General features: G+C 49.6%; 2 protein-coding genes across 2 annotated transcripts; one reads left to right on the top strand and one right to left on the bottom strand.

Annotated features, from left to right (window-relative positions):
• Positions 1-1133: 1133 nt before the first annotated feature.
• Positions 1134-20348, top strand: CERS5 (ceramide synthase 5). The gene is made up of 10 exons (XM_082073459.1): positions 1134-1359; positions 6182-6287; positions 9710-9840; positions 10430-10487; positions 11937-11987; positions 12458-12550; positions 13356-13484; positions 13760-13866; positions 16118-16274; positions 19063-20348. The coding sequence occupies exons 1-10, from the start codon at positions 1169-1171 to the stop codon at positions 19213-19215; spliced, it is 1176 nt and encodes a 391-aa protein (XP_081929585.1). The 5' UTR covers positions 1134-1168; the 3' UTR covers positions 19216-20348.
• Positions 20349-20686: 338 nt separating this feature from the next.
• On the bottom strand, positions 20687-21169 carry COX14 (cytochrome c oxidase assembly factor COX14). Its single transcript, XM_082073460.1, has 2 exons — positions 21090-21169; positions 20687-20932 (listed from the first exon to the last, which is right to left on the bottom strand). Exon 2 carries the CDS (start codon positions 20922-20924, stop codon positions 20766-20768), a length of 159 nt encoding a protein of 52 aa, XP_081929586.1. The 5' UTR covers positions 20925-20932; positions 21090-21169; the 3' UTR covers positions 20687-20765.
• Positions 21170-22637: the final 1468 nt, after the last annotated feature.

Here is a 22637-nt window from a genome sequence, read left to right as displayed (position 1 = left end):
AATGTTAAACAACATCACTATTAACGTTAGTAAAACTAAGCTTTGGTATCTTACCATAAACTATTTGTATGAGAGGTTTCACTGTCCTGCTGGCAGCTCTTGGGCCCTTCCCCTCAGGTGTGAGAAAGGGCTCTGAGCCCCTGTGAGACCACATCTGGAATATTGTGTCCACATCTGGATATTGCGTCCAGTTGTGGCCCCTCAGCTCCAGCAGGACAGGGAACTGCTGGAGAGAGTCCAGCGCAGCCACCAAGATGCTGGAGGGAGTGGAGCATCTCCCGTGTGAGGAAAGGCTGAGGGAGCTGGGGCTCTGGAGCTGGACAAGAGGACACTGAGGGGGGACTCATTCCTGGGGATCAATATGGAAAGGGGGAGTGTCAGGAGGATGGAGCCAGGCTCTTCTGGTGACAACCAGTGACAGGACAAGGGGCAATGGGTGCAAACTGGAACACAGGAGGTTCCACTTAAATCTGAGCAGAAACTTGTTGGTGGTGAGGGTGGCAGAGCCTGGCCCAGGCTGCCCAGGGGGTTGTGGAGTCTCCTTCTCTGCAGACATTCCAACCCGCCTGGTTCCTGTGGAACCTCATCTGGGTGTTCCTGCTCCATGGGGGGATTGCACTGGATGAGCTTTCCAGGTCCCTTCAACCCCTGACATTCTGAGAATCCGCCCCTCAGGGCTGCGCGGGAGGTGGTTTTTGCACCGGGACCGACTACAACCCGCCGCCTCAGCGCTGCTCAGGCTCGGGCGGGCACCTTCCTGCGCGGGGAGACCGGACTCCCCTCAGCACCGCGTGTTTTCGGGCCCATTACAGACCGTCTGAGGACTTTTTTTCAGTCAGAACAACCCGCCTCTGTTGGTGGAAACCCCCGGGAGGCGCGTGACGAGCCGCCCGTGGCGCCCCCGACCGCCTGAGGCGGCGGCGCGAGCGAGCGCGCGCGGCCCCGCACCGCGCCTGCTCCGAGCTAACGGTCCGCGACGGGGGCGTGGCTCCGCCAAGCCCCGCCTCTCCGCTCCTGGCCTGCGCATGCGTCCTCGCCGCCGGGGGTGGGGTGGGGGCGGGGAGGAGGGAGGGCGGCGCCGGTTGGCGGGGCCGCCCCGCGTCGGCTGCGGTGGCCGCCTGAGCTGCGGCCGCCGGGAGGGAGGCGGAGGGAGGGGAGGCAGCGGAAGATGGCGGCGGCGGCGCTGCGGGCCTGGTTTTGGAACGAGCGGTTCTGGCTGCCGCACAACGTGACGTGGGCGGACCTGGCCGGGGAGCCGGGCCCGCCGGGCAGCGGTTTGCAGTACCCGCGGGCGGGCCACGTCCTCTCCGCCTTCCCGCTGGCGCTCGGCATCTTCGCCGTGCGGCTGCTCTTCGAGAGGTGAGCGCGGGCCCGCCCCCGCCGGGGGCTCCCCCAGGGCAGCGGGGGCCGGGGGCGGCCGGGAGGGCCCGCTCCCTGCTCGGGGCTCGAGGCCGCCGGTGTCTCTTAGCAACGCGGGCGGGGAGCGGCGGCCCCGGGCCCGGAGCGGGCGGGTCCCCCGGCCCCTCAGCCTTGAGGCGCTTCCGCTCAGGCCGTGGCGGGCTCTCCCTTTTTTGCGTGGAAACGGGACATCGTGCCCCTGGAGACCCGTCCGGGGGTTCTGTGTGTCTGTCACGACACACGCGAGCCCGCAGGGCCGCTCTGTCCCCTGGGTTTGGATCCCCGGGGGCTCCTCCGGTGCTGAGGTAACACAAGAAAAGAGTTTGGGGAGTTCACTTTTGTTGGAGAACCTGCTGCTCGGCGGCCGCTTTGCTGTGTGGCTGCTCTGCCTTTTCTTGGGCTTCCCTTGCGAGTTCCTGCTTGAGGAAACAGGACTTGTTCTCATGGCCTGGTGTATTATTAAACAATTTGTGGATCCCTTTGCATGACGGAAGTGTGTGCGGATCATCCTGTCTGCCCATAAACAGGTGTAATTTCTCATTTACTTAAGCGTTCAGAGGCATCTGATATAAACTGTTCCCCGGGGCAGAGGTTTATCCTCCCCGCGATGTGTATCTTATGCAGGGCAGAATGTGTGGGTGACATAGATGCTAATTACTAAAGCGGCTTATTTAGGAAAACCGTTAGGTGAAGCAGAGCGAGACACCTTGTATTCCTGTTCAGGTAGTTCATTAAACATTGATTTAATCTTAAATTTCCCCATTGAAAAGGCAGAAGTACTTCTAAGCGTGAAAAGGGCTGTAGGACTCAAGTGAGTAGGAATCAAGTTGGTTTCGTTTTGCGGGTTTTCTGTAAGAAGTGTGAATTTGCCTGAGCTTTTAGAAATTAAATAAGAAGAGGGAACTGATGTAAAGTAAAAAGATAAGCAAACCGTGGAGAAAAATGAAGCAGCTCAGCAGGGTGAGAGAGGAATTTGAGGCTCTATTTCTTTTCCTCCAGAAAACTCCTGGCAGCTCAAACCGGTGCCGAGGACCCAGGAACACACGTGGCGGTGCCAAAATCTCACGGCAGCTTGGCCAAATGTTCACACTTGCCAACAGCCAAGGAAGGGAGGTTGTGAGACAGAACGATCCCCTGAGAGGGATGTTATAGGAAGGTCTCGCTTTCCCAGTGCTCTTTAGTTCAGGTGTCTTAGTCTGGAGAAGAAGAGCAGCAGATTCTCTGGAGTGTGGGATGATAGGAGAGATCCAGGACATCCTACCTCACCTAATAACACAGTCCTCGTGGTGGCAATTATCTACCTGGTTTGTGAAATTCCTTTCGCAGTGTTAATTTAGGGAGGTAAAACTAGAGACCGTGGCTCCGTTCCTGAGAGGCTCGTTCCTTTTTTCAGCTCTGTCTTTGCTATAGCGTGTCTTGATGGTGGCCTGAAGTGAAAGCAGCTTGTGAGGGCGACATCCAGGGTACTTTCTGGTCTTGCTGATTTTGAAAGACCGTTTTTTGTAAGAAACGCTTTTCTCTTTCCTCCTGCCACTCTGAACATGTCATAAAAGTTCCGATTTGTCTTCATAAACTGTTGTGCAAATACCCCGATTGAGGCTTTGGGGCTGATTGTGTCAGGTATCTTCCTTGACACACATTTGGCAATGACTCACAACTTGAATTCTATACTTGCGCGGCGCTTTTGTTGTAGCCTCTCTTAATTTTGTTCTTCTCTCTCTCCTTTTTGCTGTAGATCTTCAGCGTGAGGAAGCGCTTTTGTGACACTGACACTCGTAAGGCTGACGCATATTTGTGAGCGAACGCTCCTATAAATTAACCTTTGCGTCATGATGGTGGTAGAATGTTCGTTAGGCTGATTCGGGCTGTCTGTGGGAAGTACGTGACTGTGGAGATGAGGCAAAACTCATAGAGGAAGGTGAAGACTCAGTGACAGGGGGATGCACTTTTGTGCAGGCAAGAAGAAATAATAAAACCAAACTTGTGGGGTTTTATTGTTTTTTCTTGCTTATACTTGCCCTTATTTTTCCCTACGCATCTTGTCTCACTGTAGACACAAAAAAAACCCCAAACCCCAGGTATCTGTGGAAACCTGGAGCCTGTTATTCATATGAAGTGTGTAATAAAATGACACTGGAATGCCCTTTGGTGACAGATACGCTGTTACTCTCCAGGTCTGAGGAAGAATCTGCAGCTTGTGCTCAAGCTGTGGGGCAGGAAAAAGTGATTTTAGATGTTACTTTATCAGATCTGTCAGGAAAATTAGGGACAGTTGTGAAAAGAGGTGGTTTTTTTCTTAACACAGAGAAACTACTTTAAAAATCTTACTATTTCACAGATTGTTCTTCCTTTTCAGAGCTGTAATAGAGAGTCACCAAAGTGAATGTTCCGTAAAGGATTCTGCCTTTGGGTTTGTGAAGTGCAATGTTTGTTATAACATCTGAGTCTGTGTACTTGGAAACTGGTGTTGGTGTCAGAATGAGTTTGTCTTAATAACCAGCGTGCAAAGGGGAGCTCGGTAGGTGTGACTTGAACTGGTGAGCAGATACCTGCTTAGAAAAGTGTAACGCAAGTGTTTAAGTGATGATAATTCTGTGCTGGGAAGGTGTGGCAGTAAGCCGACCTTGGGAATAGTTGCCGCCGTTAAGATTTATGTGGAATCATAAAATAATTTAGATTAAAAGGGACCTCTGCAGGTCACCTTGTCCTGTCCTTTCCCCAAAACAAGACCAGTGGTTTAGCCAAGTCAGGTTGCTCATGGTCCTGTGCTGTTCGGTTTTGAGTATCCCCAAGAATGCAAACCTGGGCAGCCTTTTTTTGGTGTTTAACTGCTATTGCTATGCAGATTTTTTGTTCTCGGTATTTTTCCCTAGGCCTGCTAGTTAAGGAAGCCTATAACTCAGGAACAGTTTCATACAAGGTTTTGTGGGGGTTTTTTCTAATCTTTAAGTCAATTATTTCTACACCTTTTTTTCCGAGGAGCTGCTGTTTCTTCTCTCCTTGATGCTAAAACTTTGTATGGATCCCTATGAGCTTTCTTAACCACTCCTTCTCTCCTTTACTTGTTCTTAAAAAATCTGCTGAGCTATAAATTAACTGAACATGCAGATATGTAGATTTTTCAGGTCTCCTCCCTTACTTGAGGAAACCAGCGCAAACCAAGTATCTTCAGGCCAGGATATATATATATATATGTATATTTAATAGAGCTGTAAGCACTATGTCCCAGAAAATGAAATAAAAATAATCGGCATCCTGTAATTGCACATGTGCCGCTTTGCTGTTGCGGTACATCCTGTAGGGAAGAAGAGTCTAAAGATGGACACTTTTATGGGGGTCTGGCCAAAGTATTTCATAACATCAGGCCATGCTTTCTGGCTGGTAGTCTATAGAGGAAGCCGCGAGCCTTTTGAGCCGAGCTCAAAGGAAATCACCCTTTCCTTTGTATTTTTTTTTTTAATATTTTATTATTTTTTTAAGCTCTCCCTGTTGAAATGAACAGGACGTCTGAAGAAGTGAAGCGGAACAGTGAAACCCGGGGCCGCAGTGTCTGTTGCTTTAATATTGTCTGAGAGCAGGGGAGTTGCTTTGGGATTAGTCGCGATCTGTAATTTCTCAAGGGGAAAACCCCGCAACCTGGATCTGTTCCAAAACCAAAAGCTGTACGTATTTGGTACCGAAGCACTAGCGATGTGCTCCTGAGAATTATTGCCATCGGAGCATTTATACTCCTGGTTTTCCTGGATTTTAATCTTCTTTTAGACACAAGGAGAACTGGAAACAAATAGGGTGGTTGGGAAAAGCAGCATTGTGTGCTCGATGGCACCGAGTCTTGTAAATGGAGCTCGCGTGTGTAATTTGTTGTCTTTGAAACAATCTCTGTTTCAAAGCAAAATAGATTGAGTGATGCAAGTATTGGGTCCTTTTCAAAACTGGGCTGAGAACCAGGTCCTTTGCTCACTCTCAAAATAATTGATTAAAAAAATAATAGAAATTGCTTCTTGAAACTGCCCTTTCTTGCTCACCAACAGGAGAACAATTCACACCTTCAGGTAACACGTGTGTTTTCCTTCAAATCCCGCGCTTGTTTAGACACAAAGGTGCGTCGAAACTTCCTAAGTTTTGAACACGTATGTATTTGTTTTAGTTGCAAAACCAGGCTCGTTTTCAGAGTGTCCGTGCTACAAAATTCACCAAGTGTTGGACCAGCTTTTGGAATACCCCGTGGACACAGGACCGAGGGAACCCTGCGATCTCGGGTGTCACACTGAGTAACTTCTTACATCTTCCTCACTCTCCTGGAGGAAACAAGACACTTCATTTTTCACGAAGCCATAAAAACCACCCCAAAAACTGCGTCTTTTAGGAACTGGGTGGCTTGAAGTTCCCTTTTTTCTGAGCTGTGTGACACGGGGACGCCTTCTGGAAATGCAGCATTTTGTTTATAGGGCTACGAGGTTTCCTATCAGTGATGTATTATTTTATTTCCCAGTCATGAGAATCACTCGGGGGAACACATTCTGATCCTTATAAGCCAAGGACATTCAGATTTAACTTTTTATTTTAGCTACGCGTACTCTGTGTGCTGTCTGCAATTACCACTTGCACTAATACAATATATTACTTCACCTGTTAAGTTTCTTTAAGCGAAGTGAGTACAAATGTTCAAAAGCTTTTAGAATATGTTTTGCAGCTGGTGACAGGTTGGGCTCCTTGTGATTTAAGCAGAGGAGGGAAATAAGGATCTTGTTTTAATCTGACTCTTTCTTTGGAACTTTTTCAGGTTTATTGCTAAGCCATGTGCCATAAAACTCGGCATTCAAGACAGTGGACCTCACAGAGCTCAGCCCAATGCAATTTTAGAGAAAGTGTTTACATCCATCACCAAGGTGAGTCCTGCTTCTAATTCTGCTGGAAACAGACACCTGAAAGTAGGAATATGAGGCAGCTTTTTGCTTCCACTTTTGTAGTTTGAGAGAAGTTTGGGGAAAGGGAGCTGGGGGTCCTGGGGACAGCAGGGTGACCATGAGCCAGCACTGGGCCCTTGTGGCCAGGAAGCCAATGGGACCTGGGGGGGATTAGAAGGGGGTGGTCAGTAGGTCAGAGAGGTTCTCCTGCCCCTCTGCTCTGCCCTGGGGAGACCACACCTGGAATCTTGTGTCCAGTTGTGGCCCCTCAGTTCCAGCAGGACAGGGAACTGCTGGAGAGAGTCCAGCGCAGCCACCAAGATGCTGGAGGGAGTGGAGCATCTCCCGTGTGAGGAAAGGCTGAGGGAGCTGGGGCTCTGGAGCTGGACAAGAGGAGACTGAGGGGGGACTCATTCCTGGGGATCAATATGGAAAGGGGGAGTGTCAGGAGGATGGAGCCAGGCTCTTCTGGGTGACAACCAGTGACAGGACAAGGGGCAATGGGTGCAAACTGGAACACAGGAGGTTCCACTTAAATTTGAGAAGAAACTTGTTCATGGTGAGGGTGGCAGAGCCTGGCCCAGGCTGCCCAGGGGGTTGTGGAGTCTCCTTCTCTGCAGACATTCCAACCCGCCTGGTTCCTGTGTAACCTCATCTGGGTGTTCCTGCTCCATGGGGGGATTGCACTGGATGAGCTTTCCAGGTCCCTTCCAACCCCTGACATTCTGGGATTCTCTGGGATTCTGTGAAATGCATTTCACGCTGTGCACGTACACTGTGTGCCCTTTCTTATTTTTCTTTGCCTCTGGCACATCCTTCTTGTAGGAGAGAAAAAAATGGCTGGCCTATGCTTTTGCACACAGAAGAGTCTTTAATAAAAACTGTTCTCTTTTTAGAAAGGTACAAGGTTCCTTCCTTTAGTTCCCTGCCTTTGTGCAAATTGTAGCAAGTGGTAATTCTCGGTTCAACAAGAAATTTCCCAGTATCTTTCACGTTCTATTGGAAAAGTGCTGCTCTTTTCCTTGAGATCTGTTCTTTTGCTGGTTTTATTGACCAGTTGTGGGAATTCTTTCCTCTTCTTTGTGCTGTCTGCTGTGGAATTGGACAACACCAGTTGTTTAGGGGAAGTGTTCAGTCCATGGCTCTGTGTTCTATTGCCAGTAGGTGTTTCTTTTGGTTGTTTCATGGCCTTTCTCTCACTTAAGCTGACAGTTCTTCACTTCAGAATTACAGAATTCGAGCTGTCTGTGCTCTGTTGAACGTTGACAGTGAAATTCAGGCAGGCACCATGATAGATTTGAGTTAAATATAATTAAACAGAGGGTTTTATGTTCTGATGTGGTGATGCTGAACTTCATCCTGAGTGGAAGAGATAAAGTACTCAGTGAATGGAAGTGAAAGGCTCTAAAAACCTCACTAGCACTCTCCTCATGGGAATGTTAAAGTTTCGAGGTATTTGGAATGACGTATGAACTGGAAAGTCCCGATGATTTGATGCCGTTTGTGGGGAGGATGTCCTTGAAATTAATGTGCAAGATGTATCCAGTTAATGAAAACAGAGCTGCATGTAACTGAACTGATGTGCGAGTGTCTGCTCTTGGGTTTGGAGATTCCCAATGTGGGGCAGCACTGCTGCAGGGGAAGGATTTCATTGCTTTTCTGAAATCGGAGCACTGAAAATCCACCATTGAGGTAAATTCACTTCCAATGCAGACGTGCCAGGGAGCCCAAACCATTAAAGCCCAGTAAAGTGCAGCACGATCTGGTTGTGATGGAATTACAGGAAAGTCGTGGTCTTAGTAATGAAAATCACAGCATCCCAGAATGTCCAACCCCCCCGCTGGAGCAGGAACACCCAGATGAGGTTACACAGGAACCAGGCGGGTTGGAATGTCTGCAGAGAAGGAGACTCCACAACCCCCTGGGCAGCCTGGGCCAGTGTTCTGTCACCCTTACTGAGAAGCAGTTTCTGCTCAAATTTAAGTTGCACCCATTGCCCCTTGTCCTGTCACTGGCTGTCACCCAGAAGAGCCTGGCTCCATCCTCCTGACACTCCCCCTTTCCATATTGATCCCCAGGAATGAGTCCCCCCTCAGTCTCCTCTTGTCCAGCTCCAGAGCCCCAGCTCCCTCAGCCTTTCCTCACACGGGAGATGCTCCACTCCCTCCAGCATCTTGGTGGCTGCGCTGGACTCTCTGCAGCAGTTCCCTGTCCTGCTGGAACTGAGGGGCCACAACTGGACACAAGATTCCAGGTGTGGTCTCCCCAGGGCAGAGCAGAGGGGCAGGAGAACCTTTCTGACCTACTGACCCCCCCCTTCTAACCCACCCCAGGTCCCATTGGCTTCCTGGCCACAAGGGCCCAGTGCTGGCTCATGGTCACCCTGCTGTCCCCAGGACCCCCAGCTCCCTTTCCCCTACGCTGCTCTCTAACAGCTCATTCCCCAACTCACACTGAACCTGGGGTTGTTCCTGCCCACATTCAAGACTCTACACTTGCCCTTGTTCTATTTCATTAATTTTTTCCCCGCCCAGCTCTCCAGCCTGTCCAGGTCTCTGAAGGCAGCACAGCTTCCAGTGTCACCCACTCCTCCCAGCTCGGTGTCACCAGCAAACCTGCTGACAGTCACTCTATTCCCTCGTCCAAATCATTGATGAATATATTGAATAATACCGGCCCCAGCACTGCCCCTGAGGCTCTGCACTGGGTACAGGCCCCAACTGGACTCTGCCCATTGACCACGACTCTCTGGCTTCTTCCCTTCACCAGTTCGCAGTCACCTCACTCCCCGCTCATCCAGCCGCACTCCCTCAGTTCAGTGTGAGGATGCTGTGGGAGACGGTGTCAAATCCCTCACTCAAGTCAAGGGAGATCACTCTAGATCAATTTAATTTTCTTCATAAACTTAGATAACAGAAATAACACCGTCTCTATGATGCGCTTTGGGATTATTCACATATCTGGTGTGTTAAACTGACTTTCACTTTAAAGTTTCCTTAAACTTGCAGTGAGTAGCAACGTTCCGTGTGTTCAGCTTTGATCTTCCCGAGTTCTGGACTGTTTGAATTGATGTGCAAGTTCTCACAGGTCGGACAGGACATTTTAAAACCTCCTCCCCCCAAATTAAGAAACAGAACAATTGCGTTCTTTGTCGTGACGTGCTGTCGAATGATGAAATAGATGAGGAAATGTTAAACCAAAAGCATTCTGAGTCATTAAGTAATTAGTGGCTTATGAGGACTAAACTTGAATTAATATTTGTGGCGATGGGTTCCTGCTTCTAGTCTGGGTGTAGTGCCTTCCTAGTGTGCGGTTTTTGTATTTCTATCATAGTCCAGAGGGTTCTCGGACTGAAAGCAGGTTGAGAAGCAGCAGAAATGACCCTTGTTTCATTTCCCCCTCAGTCTCCAGATGGAAAAAGGTTAGAAGGCCTGTCAAAGCAGCTGGACTGGGACGTTCGAAAGATCCAGCGCTGGTTTCGGCAGCGGAGGAACCAGGACAAACCCACCACCCTCACCAAGTTCTGTGAGAGCATGTATGTTTGTGCAGAGGCCAAGATGTGGCTTCATCTTAAACTCCAGCTGTGTGTTCTTTTCGAACTGAAACTGCTCACCTGCTGATTTAAGCTGGTGTCTTGGGGTTTTTAATTTCATTTCACTTCATTCTTTTGTTCTTTATCTCCTCCTGAACGCTTGCATTTACTTCTGTTAGTGTAGTAGCATCTGAATACTTTTCCTGACTTATTTCTTCTGTGCTGCTTTCTCTCCTTTCCAGTAACTTTCTTCATCTTAATTCTTCCCCCCAGTGTGGTTTTGTCTACTTAAAGCCACAAGGTAAGAGGGACAAATACATTTATTAGGATACCTTCTGGATAACAAGGACTTTTCTTGTTATCTTATTGTATATTAAAACATATGAATGGTGCATGTTCACTCTGAGCTTTATTTCAAACGTTGCTGTTGATGCAAACTAGTGTGTGGTGTGAAAACTCTTAAATAGGTTTATTCTTACATTAAACGTTTAAAAATGAAGGATTACCCATTGACAGGCGAAAGCTTTTCAGTTGTTGTTACAAATGTTAACCAGAAGCTATTTCTGAGTTGAATTTTTGCTTCTCTTTCCAGGTGGAGGTTTACATTTTATTTAAGTATATTTTTTTATGGACTCAGGTTCCTCTGGACGGTGAGTTCTGTCTCCCCCTCTATCTCTTGACAATAACTTTCTGATGTAAAGGGTGGAGGAGCCAACTAGGAGAGGTGTCCTGCTGGACCTCATCCTCACTAACGAGGGGCTGGTTGAAGCGGTAAAGGTTGAGAGCTGCCTTGGTCGCAGCAACCATGAGATGGTGGAGTTCAGGATCTCCTGTGGCAGGAGCAGGACAGCAAGCAGAATTGCAACCCTGGATTTCAGCAGGGCAAACTTTGGCCTTTTCAGGCAATTGCTGGGGAAAATCCCATGGGTAAGGCTGCTTGAAGGTAAAGGGGCGCAAGATAGTTGGTTGATGTTCAGGGACTGTTTCTACCAGGCACAAGATCAGAGCATCCCGACACATAGAAGTCAAGGAAGGGAGCCAGGAGACCTGCGTGGTTAAACAGGGAACTGCTGGGGATGCTCAAGTGGAAGAGGAGAGTTTATAGATCATGGAAGGAGGGGCTGGCCACTTGGGGAGAATATAAGGCTGTTGTCAGAGGGTATAGGGAGGCAACTAGGAAAGCTGAGGCCTCCTTAGAATTCAGTCTGGCGAGGGGGGTCAAGGACAACAAGAAGAGCTTTTTCCAATACGTGGCAGATAAAACTAACACCAGAGGCAATGTAGGCCCACTGAGGAACGAGGTGGGTACCCTGGTGACAGAAGACACAGAGAAGGCAGAGTTACTGAACGCCTTCTTTGTCTGTGTCTGCTCTGCCGGGGGCTGTCCTGAGGATCCCGCACCGCTGAGGCCCCAGGGGAAGGCAGGACAATGAGGAGTTTGCCTGGGTTGGTGAGGACTGGGTTAGGGAGCAGTCAGGCAACCTGGACACCCATAAATCCATGGGTCCGGATGGGATGCACCCGCGGGTGCTGAGGGAGCTGGCTGAGGTCACTGCTGGACCGCTCTCCATCATCTTTGCCAAGTCTTGGGAAACGGGAGAGGTGCCTGAGGACTGGAGGAAAGCAAATGTCACTCCAGTCTTCAAAAAGGGCAAGAAGGAGGACCCGGGGAACTCTAGACCGGTCAGCCTCACCTCCATCCCTGGGAAACTGATGGAACAACTTCTCCTTGGTGCCATCTCAATGCATATCAGGGATAAGAGGGTCATTAGGGGCAGTCAACATGGCTTCACCAAGGGGAAGTCGTGCTTGACCAACCTCATTGACTTTGATGAGGACATAACAAGACGGATGGATGATGGCAGAGCGGTGGATGTGATCTTCCTTGACTTGAGTGAAGCATTTGACACAGACTCCTGCCCCTCTACTGTGCCCTGGTGAGACCACATCTGGAATATTGTGTCCAGTTGTGGTCCCTCAGTTCCAGAAGGACAGGGAACTGCTGGAGATTGCAGCCAAACAGCACTGTGGTGCTCAACTGCCTTACGTGATTGGGAAGAAAATAAAACCAGAATTATAACTTACCTTGTACTTTTTAGGCACCCTGGTTTTGGGACACACGACAGTGCTGGTACAACTACCCTTTTCAGGTAGGAGAGAAACACCAGATTGCAGCTTTTTGTACAATTCTGGGTGGTGTTTTGTTAATGGTAGCAGATTGAAACTCAGACTTGTGTGTTTTTTGTTATTCCGTGGGGTGGATGCTGCATAAATCATGCATAAAATTATACTGGTAACTTATTTACAGTGTTGTTTTCATGCTGTCTGGTTGTGTGGAGCTCAACCAGTCTGTGCTTTTCTAATCCAGTAGGAGCTGTAAATACCGACAGGGGAATCTTGCTCCTTGTGAATAAAGCTCAAACACACAAGTATGTGTGACTAAGCCCAGAGTAAGATGTCTGGTGCTCAAGCTTGTTTTTACTAAACCTTAATTCTGGATCTTTTAACGTACACGTCGGTATTCTAAAGAAACAGAGTGGGATGGGAAAGAAGGAAAATGTTGATTTTAATGTACATTTTGAAGTATTTGTCTTCTAACTGTGCTATCGTTGTTTTCCAGCCTCTAACATCCAGGCTTTATTATTATTATATCTTGGAGCTGGCCTTCTACTGGTCTCTTATGTTTTCTCAGTTTACAGACATTAAACGGAAGGTGAGATGAAGCACAATTGCACTGATTGCTTTGCTAAATAGATAGGATTGCCAAAAAATGTGAGCGTGCCTGGCCAGTAAAGTTAAAGCACAGTAATATCTGTGTTTTCTTCCTCATTCCCATCTTTGTGTAGTCTGCCTCCTTCTCTAATCACTGCCCAGCCCTGGGGAAGAGGGAGGAGCGAGGCTGATACACAACCCGCTGTATCCTTGAGTGTCCCTTTCACCTCCCAGGGAAAGAACGGTCACTCAATACCTCCCAATAAAAAGTTACTCAATAATTGCATCAAATGCAAATTTAATTAGAAAGCTTGCAAGAAAAGCTGAAAATGAAATGCTCATATAGTACCTTGCTGAGCTGGCTGAGAAAATGACAAACACAAAGCAATAATAAATGTTGTTTGGAAAGGAGTTTTTCGTGTGTGTAGCAGAATGATGACTGGTCGCAATTGCCGGAATCCAATTCCGTTGCGCTGCGTTCCAGGGTTTGGCTTATTGTTGCTGTTGGAAAACAGTTCGTAGTAAATCATGGTTTATTGCTTCTGTTGTACAAAGTGCAAAGGAGCAAATGAGCCCAGTTCTTGCATTGACTGTTCAGAAAGAACATTGGCCTGGGATTTTTTTCTGTACAATATTAGCAGGTGAGGCATTGCAGAATATCTTGGAGCTGCAGAAAGAGAGTGATTAACAGCATCTATGCTACTGTTTATTATGTTGAATTTTGTACTCTGCCTTTACCAAAGTGAATTATGTTCCCCACTGTTTGACAGCCAAAGATTCTTCATTATTTTTTTCCCTATTTCCAGGACTTCCTGATTATGTTCGTCCATCATTTGGCAACAATTGGTCTCATTACATTCTCTTACATGAATAACATGGTGCGGGTTGGAACTCTGGTGCTGTGCCTCCACGACGCATCAGATTTTCTGTTAGAGGTGAGTTTCCTTTCCCATCTTTGCCAGTGCGGTCTCAGAGGAGCGAGCTGCCTTTCCCATTCCTGATAAACTGCATTAAATATGCCATAAAACTTGCGCTGCTGATCCTGCCTTGTCAGCTTTTCTTCAGAACCGCTTTAGCGCTGAGAATAATCCCTAAATGTTCCAAACTCCTTGCAAATGTGATGGCTTGAAGGGTTTTTGAAGCTCTACAGCCTGGTAATTACACGAGCGCACAAAGGGAATAATATTCTCATGTTTCTTGTCTCTTTTAGGCTGCAAAGCTGGCCAATTATGCCAAGTACCAACGTCTATGTGATGCTTTCTTCATGCTCTTTGGTGTCGTATTCATTGTTACACGGTTGGGCATTTATCCTTTCTGGTAAGCACCTCAAGCTGTAAGATTTTATTTGTTCTTCCAATCCTTTAAGCAAAACCTTTGTATTTAGACCCCCTGCGAGCACTCCAGCCTGTCCCTTAAGGCAACATGAAGCTGCAGACAACCCAAACGCCGTTCAGACCAGTATGGTCCATGAGGTAGATGAAGAAAAGCTTCTCAACAGCCAGCGGAGGGAGCATGAAAAGCGTTCAGACTCCCAAAGCACAGCTGGCCCCGCTCCTGCACAGCGGTGACAGCGCGCGGGAGCTGGAGCCAAGGCAGCCGCTGGCTGCTCTGAAACACTCCAAGCGTTGTTTGCTTCTCTTAAGAACTTTTGGAAGTAGTTACAAGTGAGGCATAGTCTCTTGAGGTAAGTTTGGGGGTTTTTTTTGAGTATCTGGCTTAGTCATCGCAGCAGTTTCTGATTCTTATGACACTCGTGTCCTGTGCTTGTGTCGTGACTGTTCAGAGACTGAAATAGGTCTTGGGTTTCTTGGGAGTTGAAACCCTGGCTAAATGGCTTTTAGCTAATCACGCTGTAATGAGATTGCCTCTCATCGCATAGAATCATGGAATAATTTGGGTTGAGGGGACCGTCCCAGCCCCCCCAGTGCCCCCCCTGCCATGACAGGGACATCTTCACCAGCTCAGGGTGCTCAGAGCCCCGTCCAGCCTGGCCTGGGATGTCTCCAGGGATGCTTCATCCACCACCTCTCTGGCCAACCCGGGCCAGGCTCTCACCACCCTCAGGGCAACAATTGCCTTTTATCCAGCCTGAATCTCCCTCCTTGAGTTTAAAACCATCCCCCCTTGTCCTATCACAACAGGCCCTGCTCAAAAGTCTGTCCCATCTTTCTTTAGGCCCCTTTTTAAGTCTGAAAAGGCCGCACTAAGGTCTCCCCGGAGCTTCTCTTCTCCAGCTGAACACCCCAACCCTCTCAGCCTGTCTTCAATAGCTCAGGCTTGGTGAGGTGGTTCTCTTGATGAGCCGTTATCCACTTCTTGTTTCTGTTGAAAGACTGTGGTGAAAATTTGCTCACACCTGATTATTACTTAAGTTTATTTCGGTTTTACTGCGTATATTTATTTCCCAGGCAAGGGACAGCTTGCGCTCCCATTCTTTTTGGGTGCCTTGACGATTGGCAGGAACAATACTTAGGCTTTGGTATCAGGCCTGCAATTAAAGCTCTTGCTTGTTTTCCAGTAAATGCACCAAAGGGGCCTGGATAAGGAAGAGCTTTAATCGCTGTGTCTTCCCAGGCCCCTTCCAGTGACAGATGAGATAGCTGCCATTGTTTTTATTGCTCTTGTCTGTCATGAGGTCATGTTCTTGCATCACACGATTGCTCAGCAGCCCTTTAAATCTTTAATATATTTTCCACTGGCTGTAATGTAATTCCTCAACTTTGCAGAGAAATCTGGCAAGTTTGCAGACCCTATGCTATTTCATTTCACGTATATTCCCTAATTAGCAGCACAAAACATCCACAGATCTCTGGAATTGTATTTATTTCATCCATAAGCTGTGAGTTAGATGTTTCCGTAGCTGCATTTTGGGGGACTTGGGTAGTTCTTTGAGCGGCTTGTTTTTCTTGTGAAACAATAAAAGCCGTGTAAAATTACTGGCATCTTTAAAGGTCTCTCCATACCTCTCTACTTCATAAAATCTACAGTGTTTATTAAATTACTGAAGTACCGGCAATAACTCCCAGAGACAAGAACAGCAAAACAGCAATGAATGAAAAACACAAAGCTTTGTCCATAAAGCGGTTTCTTGTTCCAGCTTGGCAGGAGGAATCTATAAAAATCTGAGGGAAGAGAATAGAGCACAGGGAGGAGGGTCTACTGGGAACAAAATTCCTTCCTGATCCTTAAATATGGGTGAAGGCTGCACAAGTATCAACGCGTTCATGGTTGTTTTGGTGACCAGTGCAGCTTGACATCACTTCCTGTAAAGTTATTACAAATGCTTGTGCTTTTATGAAGCAAATTGGCAGCGGATCCGGCTGTGTAACCACATTGCAGAGCGTTCACATCTCCTGTTGGCTGCTCAGTTCAAATGTTTCTAATTAGCTTTAATCTGTCTCCTGACTCTGGCAAGAGAGAAACTGCATCGCGGCTCTGACAGGAGCAAAGCAACAGACGCTTCAGTGGGATACAAACCGTTGTGCATCTGGCCGGTCATCTTAATATAGAGCTGGAAGCCATCTTACCGGCACAGCCGATCTAAAATGTGTTTCTGGGTCTCTTTTAGGATTTTGAATACAACCCTGTTTGAAAGCTGGGAGCTGATCGGTCCTTACCCTTCGTGGTGGCTGTTCAACGGGCTCCTGGTGACACTGCAGGTCCTGCACGTCATCTGGTCCTATCTCATCGTTCGCACTGCCTACAAAGCCCTCGTGCGGGGAAAGGTAAGACCAGGTGGCCGCTTTGGGGCCTCTCCTACAAGCCCTGTTAAGTGATCATGAGAAACCAGGCCCTTTGGTGAGGGCCGGTACGAGATTTTGAGGTACTCGCACCAGGAGCGTTTTGTAAAACAGCAGCTTTTGCCTTGTTGCTCTGCAGACAATTTGCTGGGTATGTCCAAAGGCAAGGCCGCTCTCGAGAGGACATTCTGGTCGTGCAGGGGAATCACCCCATTTTCCAGTACATTCCAATGTTGTAATAATAATGATGATGACAAACTTATGTGCTTCGTTTTTGCAGTTTAAGGTGGTAGTAGGCTCTTTTTTGGACAATCATACAGGATGTTTTCCAGCCTCAGTTGGTTCTCAGGCTGTGATGAGGGTTACGCATCTTCAACTCGTTAGCGCTAACGCGCGTCTGGCTTGGTACAAGCCAGGTGTGCAGAGCAGTTCTCAGCAATGGTTTGAGTGTTGTCACGGGGATAATGGGGTGCAATCCAGCTTCAGTCATGAGTATTTTAATCTTAATTCATGTTGGGAGTCTTAGGCAGAGGGAGGGTGAAACTGCAGCCGCTGGTTACCAGCAGAGAGCACCCCGAAAGTGAACAGTGCTCACTTGCTGAGCCAAAAGCTGCGGTTCAGCTGCAGCGGGATGAGGCGGGACAAGCCAATCTAGGAATTAATTTGACACCCAGCCTACCCATCCAGAGAAGCCACTTCCGTCACAGCTACCAGAGCACAACAGCGATTTCATAGCACAAATGCTTTTTCAAGTCAGAAATTTGGTATTCTGAGCTGTACCTGATTTTGACTTCTTAGCTGCCACATGGAATGTAACCTTGAAAAATACTTCTCTCGCCGTTGTCTGTGGCAGTGATTGTCAGAATGCACGTTTCAGGGTACGCACGTGATCTTTATCTGTTCCCCACAGCTGCTACTGCAAATGTCTGATTTTCTGTCTGTGCGGCTGTTCCTGTATCCTGAGTTCTACATCTTTTCCCTTTCCTTGGTTCTCTCCTGTCCAGGTGACCTAGCCAGAAAAAGGACTTTAAGCTCTGTCTTCTTCATTCTTTTCCTCCCTCCTTTTCTCTGTGCCAGATGGGAGCTGGACAGTTTCATCCTTTGCATGTAAGTGCGATCTGTTTGTTCACTGAAACGCATCTGTGGTTGTTTCCAGGCAAAGACAAAAGCAAAGCTGTGGCCTTGGGGCTTTAGATGGCTGGTGCCTTTGCTTAAAGTGTTTCTTTCCCCGGCTGATGCTGTGCTGGTTCTGGCAGAATGCTAAAATGCACGTTTTTCCAAAGGTCAAAGCAGTATCCTGGGGGTTGTTCTTATCTGCTGTTAGCTGGCTGCACGACCTTCACCTTTCTGCTTTAATACGCCCACAGGGACTCTGATATCTGCTCATTAGCACAGTGCTGAGTGGAAGAGGAGAGGGGAAAATGCAAAAAGGAGAACAGCAACCTGTCCTCCAAATAATGGGAAAAATTTAAAGGGATTTCTGCTTCCTGCCAGTGACCCTTCGAACTTCCAACACAGCAGGAGAGGCGGGGAAGGATATCCAAAGTTCTGGTGACAGATAGAAGCCAGTTCGTCCAACAGGCCCGTCAAAACCAACCCTGGAGATCATTAACTTGCCCTGACTTGCTGCCAGATCTTCCCTTGAGTTCAAAACCCTCCTGCCTGGTGCTGTTCAAAAGCCCAAACCCCAACTCAAGGCAAGAATGAAATCCCCGAATCCTCGGGAAGGTGCTCGCTGCAGCAAAGCGCTTGCTCGTTAAGTAAATTAAGGTTATTAGTTGTGAAGGCGGCAGTGCGGAGAGCCTGGCTTGGGGTGCACAGTGCACGGGCTGTTCGCGCACTCGCTGCTCGGCACCGCGGAGTTTATGGCTCTGGCTTTTCGCCACCAACCGAGGCGCTTGTTTGCGCTTTGGGCCGGGCTTAGGATCCCTTCCCTTCCCCGCCTGTGCTGGACGGTCCCTCCTGCGGCACCCGGAGCAGCAACATGCGCCTGGATCTGCTTCGCAAGCTTCAAAATCCCAAGTACAAACCAAACTCCGCTGGGTTTGCAGTCGGGGTTTTAACTAAAGGCACAGCCCTGTAAAGTAAATCCAGAACTCCAGGCTGAGATGCTCCTTCTGCTCCGGAGCGGGTGTTTGCTGGATTGGATGGGCGTCTTTGTTGTGCCGTCTGAACAGGCTTTTGCTCGTAAACGAATTCTCATCTACGAACCACAAGCTGTGAGAATGGGGGAAGCACTTTGTGCAAACAGTGATCTGATAAATATAGCTGGTTAATTTTTAAATTATCAAAGCCACTCCCTGTAGGACAAAATGTTCTCTCTGAAACTGATACATAAGTCATCATACCCACTGATGATTATGGTGTGAGGAGTTCTTTGATTCAAAACAAATGTGTTGTTTGGAAAAGTGACCTTTAACCCATCTAGAATGCAGGTCTTGGAAGACAAGACCAACCAAAGGTCTGTATCGTCCTCTGGTGTGGTGAGAGCAAACCAAGTGTGGCGCTTTCACCGATGTGCAAAGTAGTTGGAAAATGGAACTCGTAGTCCCAAACTGTCATTTTCAGTATCTGTGTCTTGCATTCTCTATGTGGTGACAGGTTCCTCCTTGTGAGTTTGAAGTGATTCAGGTCAAATGTAGAAGGCAACTGCTTAATCACATGGACACAACCTCCTAACTACTGTTTTCTGCCATTTTTTTGTTTGGTTGGGGGTTTTTTTTCATCTTCCCTTCTTCCCTTTCCACTCCCAAATGTCATTTGCCGTGTTTAGGTATCCAAAGATGACCGCAGCGATGTGGAGAGCAGCTCTGAAGAGGAGGACGTCACCTCTAACAGCACAAAAGGAGTTCTGAGCACTTCAAGTAACGGCTCCAACCGCAGCAACGGCCACGTGGCCAGCGGGCAGTGGACAGAGGAGGAATAAGCTGCGCGTTGGCCTTGAGCAAACACGAACTTGTCTTTAAATATCTAGATGTGTTGAGCTCCACATTCCCGAGTGATCTTTAATCAAGATACCCCTTCCCCAGAAACCTCCAGCAAATCCGAAACGGCCACAATCCAGACCAGTCAGAGGCTTTGCGCGACAGAAGGGATCAAGCTGATGACTTGGGGCAAAAACAAAGCCACAGATTTCACTTTAAGCCATTTTGTACTTCAGTCTTAGTCCCAGCGATATTTGCAGAGGTATCTTTGTTTGTGACAAACCGGTTTTGACCAGGATCAACTCAAGGCGGAACAGGTTTGGCTGCTGAGCGCAGGAGGGGTCCCGGTGCCGTTTCGGTGACGGTTGCTCCGGCGCAGCGGGTTCGGTGCACTCCACAAACCGCGGGAGAGCGCGGGGCCGCGGTTCCAGGCGCAGCTCCCCGCCTGCAGCAGAGACTCCTGTTCGTGTTCTCAGTCCTGCTGCGAGCTTTGAGTCGGACTGTTCTACAGCAGCAGCGCCGCTCAACTCGCCCTGTGCGCCACGGCGACTGTAGCTAAAGTATCTCTGCTGTCATGAGGGACCAGGCCAGCGTTTGCTGCCGATTTTGGTGCTGCGAGCCCCTCTGAAGTCTTGATTACCGCCTTCCGAAATGGGGGAGGGGGGGTGGTTTCTTGCCCCTGAGACAACTCTCACAATACATGCCTTTTAAAACTTCTTTTCTGTTGCAAGTTGTGGTTTTGAAGGTGTTTCTAGACCTATTGGACACAGTTGGCTGAGCCAGAGCCTGAGCTGAGGGGGGACCAGTGCTGGTGTTAAACCGAACCTGGTGTTAAACCGAACCTGGTGTTAAACCGAATCTAGTGTTAAACAGAACCTGGTGTTAAACAGAACCTGCTGTTTCGGTCGGGGCAGAGCGGATGTTGCTCTGATTTTGCGACCGTGCAGAGGAATCATGGGCTGGCGGGGCGGCCACACTTTAGGCTTTGCTGGTTTGTATTTTTTTTACTCAATGGTACTTGGGGGCAATGGAAGGACCAGACTCAATCATGAGCAGAATTTCTGGAAACCTCTTGAGTTGTTACCGTTTTTTTTTTTTTACTCTTATTTCTGATTAAAAGATGCTTCAGAAACTCCGTCAATATGTTTCATCTCAAGGAAATAAAACCAAGGAGTGGGGCTGCCCCTCCTCTCTGGTTCTGGTTGATGTGGAGCCCCTGCGAAGCACCGTTGTAAGACCAACGGGGAGCTGGTTTGGGTAAGTGATGAGGGGAAACAGCCTCAAGCTGCACCAGGGGAGGTTGAGGTTGGATCTGGGGAACAATTTATTTTGCAAAGGGGCATTGAACAGGCTGCCCAGGGCAGTGCTGGAGTCACCACCCCGGAGGGTTGGACAGACGAGGTTCTCGGGGACAGGGGGGAGTTGACGGTTGCACTCCCCGATCTGCGATTTTAACACCACGCGGCACCAAACTTGCGGGTTTTCACACGGTTTTATTGGTGCTTCCCCGCTGCCCCCGGCCGGGACGGGCGGCACCGGCCCCGGGGCGCCCTCAGCTGCCGGACCCCGGGGCCGTCTGCCGCTCCCGGCGGCGCTGGAGCAGCCGGTAGGCGCGGACGCTGCACAGGTACCCGCCGTACACCGTCAGCAGCATCATGGAGCCGGAGAACGCCTTGTAGCCGAAATCGGCCAGCTGCTTGGCGGACACCATGGCTGCGCCTGCAACACAAGGCGGCGGTGAGCGGGGCCGGGGCCCCCCCCGACCCGCCGGGCCCGCTCCCCGACCCGCCCGGTCCGCTCCAAGACCCGCTGGGTCCGCCGGGCCCGCTCCCCGACCCGCCCGGTTCCGCCGGGCCCGTTACCCCGGTCCCGTTACCTGCGGCCTCGGCTCCGGTGACACCCGCGCTGCTCCGCTCCGCTTCCGGTCAGCGCCCCGCCCCCGGGTGTCACGTGAGGGATCACTGTGCCTGCCGGGAGGTGGAGTCGGCGGAGGCGGGAAAGCTCAGCAGAGAGCGCCCCCTGGCGGGGGGGAGGCGGCGCCGCCGCGCTGTCACAGACCCGCAGAATTGGGGTGAAGGGACCTCTGGGGGTCACCAGAGTGGATCGCACAGCGTCGGTCCAAGCGGGTTTGAATGTCTCAGAGAAGGAGACTCCACACCCGCTCTGGGCAGCCTGGGCCAGGCTCTGGCACCTCCCAGCAAAGAAGTTTCTCCTCATGTTCAGATGGAGCCCCCTGAGTTTCAGTCTGTGCCCGTTGCCCCTCACCCTGGCGTCGGGCACCACTGAACAGTCTGGTCCATCCTCTGGCACCCACCCTGAGATATTGATCAGCATCAATAAGAAGATCCCTCTCAGCTTCTCTTCTCCAGCTGAACAGACTCAGATCTCACAGAATTGAATCATAGAGATATTGATCAAATCCCTCTCAGCTTCTCTTCTCCAGGCTGAACAGGCTCAGATCTCACAGGATGGAATCGTAGACATTGATCCCATTGATCAGATCCCTCTCAGCTTCTCTTCTCCAGCTGAACAGGCTCAGATCTCACAGAATGGAATCATAGAGATGTTGATCCTATTGATCAGATCCCTCTCAGCTTCTCCAAGCTGAACAGGCTCAGCTCTCACAGAATGGAATCATAGAGATGTTGATCCTATTGATCAGATCCCTCTCAGCTTCTCTTCTCCAGCTGAACAGGCTCAGCTCTCACAGAATGGAATCATAGAGATATTGATCCTATTGATCAGATCCCTCTCAGCTTCTCTTCTCCAGTCAAACAGCCCCAGCTCTCTCAGTTTCTCCTCAGCAGAAAGATGCTCCAGACCCCTCCCTTGGGTCATGGCGGCCATGGGCTGTGCCCCCCCCGCTCCCCTCAGCACCTCCCTCCAGCCTGGGTTGGAGCGAAGGCCCTGAGGCCCTGTCGCAGATCCCGGGGTCCCTCCCACACCAGCCCGTGAGGCGGCCATGCCCCTCGAAGCGCCACAGCAGCCGTGTCAGCGAGGCCGCTCTCCCCAGAGCTCCCTACAGCACTTGGATTCTGTCACACGCTGCTCCGAGGGCTCTGTCACCGCTGGGGCTGTGACAGTCCGGCCACCCCCCTGGTCCCTTCCCCAGCTCCCGCGGCCGCAGTGCCTGGATGTGCTGAGGCTGCGGAACTTAACTCCAAATGGCAAAGGGAAGACTTTTTATAGCTCGTGATCGCCAGCGCTGCTGCAAGGCAGGGGGGGTGTCTAAAAGCAAGAGACCTGCGCGTTGGCCGCCCCAGGTGAGAGCTGGGGCTCCGGCAGACACGGGATGCGGCAATGCCGGTGGCACCGAGCGCTGGACAAACCCACACCGGGAGGGATGTGCGAAGCACTTCCACAGCAAACGGGTTAACAGCTAAACACGACTCCAAAACACAGCTCTGGATCCTGCTGCAGCTTC

The sequence above is a fragment of the Streptopelia decaocto genome (genome assembly GCF_964273445.1).
Source record: "Streptopelia decaocto genome assembly, chromosome: 27".
Classification (NCBI taxonomy): domain Eukaryota; kingdom Metazoa; phylum Chordata; class Aves; order Columbiformes; family Columbidae; genus Streptopelia; species Streptopelia decaocto.
This window is presented reverse-complemented; position numbering and strand designations above follow the sequence as displayed.